The sequence below is a fragment of the Durio zibethinus genome, chromosome 22, assembly GCF_047325235.1.
Source record: "Durio zibethinus cultivar Kanyao isolate XHJ-2024 chromosome 22, ASM4732523v1, whole genome shotgun sequence".
In the NCBI taxonomy this organism is placed as follows: Eukaryota; Viridiplantae; Streptophyta; class Magnoliopsida; order Malvales; family Malvaceae; genus Durio; species Durio zibethinus.
This window is the reverse complement of record NC_143183.1, coordinates 16803399-16807626: the sequence shown is the minus strand read 5'-3', so window position 1 is coordinate 16807626 and position 4228 is coordinate 16803399. Positions and strand designations below refer to the sequence as shown.

Here is a 4228-nt window from a genome sequence, read left to right as displayed (position 1 = left end):
TATTTTAAGAGTTCATTTTGGTACAATAAAAAAAAAATAACTTATTTGAGAAATTTCAAAAGTATTAAAGCCTTTTTAATATTTTAACTAGTTTATTTTCAGGTAGATGAAATTCAATAAGACAACAGAGAAAGTGGAGACAACAGGGGCAATAAGATTCACGTGGAAACATATTTACAAAAATTATTTAAGAAATTATCTGATATATTAATAGTAAAATTTTTTTAGATTTCATGAATGAAATTAGCAGGATAACACATAATCTTTAGGTATATTAAAAATAATGTAAAATTTTATTAAAAAAGAAATGAAATATGTGTCAATTTTTCAATTCCATTTGTGAAGTTAAAAAACTCTACTTACAATGTATCATATAATAACTCTTATATTTAATTTACCAAAATAAAAGATATCTTCAAGGCAAGTATTATTAACAACAAATTTATGTCAACAAACTAATATGGGCATGCGCCACTCATCATGCCAAATTAAAACACATCCAACAAAGCAAATGATCTATCCACACAAAGAGCAACCAGAAAGAAGCTTGAGCCAATGAGACAAGTGATAATAGCAAGTCCCAAGGAAGGTTCTAACACCGCAAATGCGCCTGTAATGAAAGCTATCACCATTGCTCCAACTGCAATGATAGTGCATCTATAGGCGTAGGGATATGAAGCAAATGACTTTTGAGATCGAGGCCGTGCCATAAGAAAGTGGAAGAGGACAGCTAAAAGAGAGGAAACCACTGCTATGGCATTGGAGATAACAAACATATTAAAAGCTGCATTACGAATTAGGATAGCAGTGCCCTCATCTACGCCTTTTTCAGTTTTGTAGCCGCCGGGTATGGTGAATGCTGCAGCAAAGGTTACTGTTGCTATTAGCGCCGCCACTACTAAATGTGACTCTCTTGCTTTCTCGAAACCAAACGGAGCCCTCCTATACAGTCGTATGGGACGAAACGGTACCCCTGCCACCTCTCCACTACCAAGCTCTGCCAACAAATTCAAAATTTGTTCCTGCAGGCAAGCTTCATTATTATTTCAAGGAAAGCAAATATTAGATAGACAAGAAATTTGATCTATGTAACAAGATGATTCAATCTATCCATATTGTTTTTTTAAAATTTTTTTTAATAAAAAAATTTACAAATTTTACATAAATAACTTCGTCCAGATCTTTCCTTAAAAAAAAAAAAAAAAGTTTTGTTGTCACATTGATTGCATAAAAATCAATGTTATACATGTATCAGAAACTGAATACTAATGTTATTGATAATGTTATATTTTAATTTTAAATAAAATCTTCAAATGTAATTAAGCCATACTAAGGTAAATGTCCACAATGCGATTAGTAGGATGGACAGAGGACTTACCTCCTCTTTCATAGTAAGATTTTCCTCGCCAAGTTCCATTTTATCATTTGTACACATCATAGCAGTTCCATACCGATTAGGGCGAGAAGTTACGAGCAGTTGGAGAGGCGTGTTGCCATGTTCATCCTTCTGACTTAAAAGATTTTCCATTGATACATATCTGATACCAATATCATCTCCAAAGAATTGACGCAGTGGAAGACGATATAGAGTAACCGCAGCAAAGTGCAGAAAATTCCAGCCTCTTCTGTCCACTAGTTCACAACAATCTGGACAATGGCGGATAATCTCTTTCATTATTGATGCATGGCTTTGCCTTGCGGCCATGTGAAGCGCGGTCATCTTTCCCTCGAAGTCGGCTATGTAGGCAGTAGATTTGTCGCATTCTAATATTTGTTTCACAATTGAACGATAACCTAAATGTGCAGCAAAGTGAAGTGGACTCCGACCATTGTCGTCTGTTTCGCTTGCCAAAATCTTTTTCATCTTTAGTATTATCCTTACCGTTTCTAAAACCCGGAATAAAAAAACGAAAAGGAAACTCTATTAGTGAACAATTTTCAAGGTCAATAACACAAATGAAGAAGAAATTCTTGTGTACAATATCCCCAAGGCCACTATATAGTTTGATTTGCTTAATTAATTATGGTAAGTCTCTTAATTCTCTGCAAAGTAGTTTGAGTTGGCAGAAACTATTGAAGCTTAGACCAATTGTCTTTTCCTTTATTCAACATCAGAATGGGAGAGAAGTTTGGTTGAATTTTGCTGTACAGCCAGATGCTAGCACTTGGAGGCCATCAGATCAGATATAAACACGAGAAGGTAGATTGCCATAGTTTGATGTGGCTTAAAATCATATACCATGGCATTGGCACCATGCTATAGTATATGGCATGCACCATAGATGGCCATCTTGTATTGTTTACCAACAAAATAGAGGAATAATTCTTGGTTACCAAATTGACTAATACATAAGTAGTCTGGTCTGGAGGTCGATCAAGGAAAAGTAGCTTGCACTTTGCAAGTACTTGGGTGTACTTTTCAGCTGTGGGCACCAGCTCAAGATAGAAGACTAGGTCGTAGCCCGCCGGTACTTTAAGCTGAAATTATTAGATTTATTGCCTGTGATTACTTTAACATAAAATTATAACTAGATTACTTGTCAATGATTAATTAGCATAATCTTAAAAACATATTAATTTTTATTTCATGGGATTCTTGCCCATATAAGTATGCTTTAGTACATTAACAAAATAATACTTTATCTCGGTCGCTTAATTATTTGTCTGAATAATTTACAGTATTGAGTTTTTTTGTATACTCATTGATAAAATATAATATTGGAATTAATATTTTATCTCCACAATAAAAACGCATAATTATTAAAAACTCCACCCTTTATAATTTTTTATTTTATATATTACTGTGCTCAAATCTTGTTAACTAATGCAATATTATTCATCATTTAATATTTTATGTATTTAAGCTAACAATTATGTTGTCTATCAGTTAAATTTAAAATTTTACTAAGCAAAATTCAATTTTCGACAATATTAAATAAAAAAATTAATGTAACAATTAATATAAGAATAGATCAATAATTCAATGGTAAACTTACCTCTATCATTTGCCATGACCGCCGCATGCAAAGCGGTCGTACCTTTAGGGCCAGCATGAGCCACCGATTTGCATTTAGTTAACATCTCAGCCACCAAATGATGATATCCTCTCCTAGCCGCTATGTAAAGTGGAGTCTCACCATATTTATTTGCAGGGTATACAAAATCAGGGTCTGCTTCGACTAATGCTTGCACCACTTTAAGATGGCCATATCGAGCTGCAATATGCAGAGGAGTATTTTCTTCCTTATTATCTCTTGTTCTCAGCATTTCCTTGGCCGTTTCTATCCCATTCTCTAGGTCTCCTTGTTGAGCAAATTTAGCGCGTTCCAAAAGCAATTTCACAGTAGGACGATGCCCGTATCTGGCTTCAATGTGCAGCGGAACTTCACCTTTTGCATTGGCTTGTAGTAGCAATGATGGGCACTGGTTAAGAAGGTGTTCGACGAATTCGGTGGATCTCAAAGTCGAAGCTCGGTATCTGTAATAAATGAAGTAAATGATATGAAAAACTCTAGCCTTGTGGCTTCGGTTTGCCAAGTAAACATGGAGGACTGTGTTTTGATTTGGGGTGACAATGCGATCAAGACGGCCTTCGTAATCATTAAATGCTTCAATTTTGCCATCAACGGCAGCTTTGTACAAATCAACGTCCATGTAGGTGGCAGTCTCTACATTTAGAGATGAAGGATCCATTTGGTTGTGCGAGGCTGTCTTAGCTATTTTACAGTAACTTTATATGCAATCTTCAATGAAATTTCTTTTTTTTCTTAACAATTTGTTAGTTTTCAATTTACAACTTGTGATGCATTAATGTTGACAGATACGAAACGTGCTGAATTTGTTCATAGTTGACGAGGTCAATGTGAAGTTTAAAGGCGAAATTTCTATGCCAAATAGTTGTGTTAATTTATTGATAAAATATTTAATAATAAAATTTAAATTTTGATAATTTGTATAAAAATTTTTTGTTAAAATTGGGGTCAACTGACAACTTCCAACCACGTGAATACGAAAAGATTGAATATTTCAATGTGAATGTGAAAGAAGCATTCACTGACTAATGATGGGTAGGAAAAGTTACATCTATACACGGAACAGACAATCACCCAGGTCTACGGGCGGATCTCTACTTAAATCTTCGGACAAAAATTTTTAAGTTGGAGATCCACTTCATCCAGCTTAAAAATATATTCCCTCTGTGCTTTTTTATTTTTTTAATATTTTAAAA

General features: G+C 34.3%; 1 protein-coding gene across 1 annotated transcript; it reads right to left on the bottom strand.

The window, feature by feature from the left end:
* Positions 1-367: 367 nt before the first annotated feature.
* On the bottom strand, positions 368-3715 carry LOC111306686 (protein ACCELERATED CELL DEATH 6-like). The gene is made up of 3 exons (XM_089751945.1): positions 2997-3715; positions 1379-1887; positions 368-1022 (listed from the first exon to the last, which is right to left on the bottom strand). Exons 1-3 carry the CDS (start codon positions 3691-3693, stop codon positions 489-491), a joined length of 1740 nt encoding a protein of 579 aa, XP_089608071.1. The 5' UTR covers positions 3694-3715; the 3' UTR covers positions 368-488.
* Positions 3716-4228: the final 513 nt, after the last annotated feature.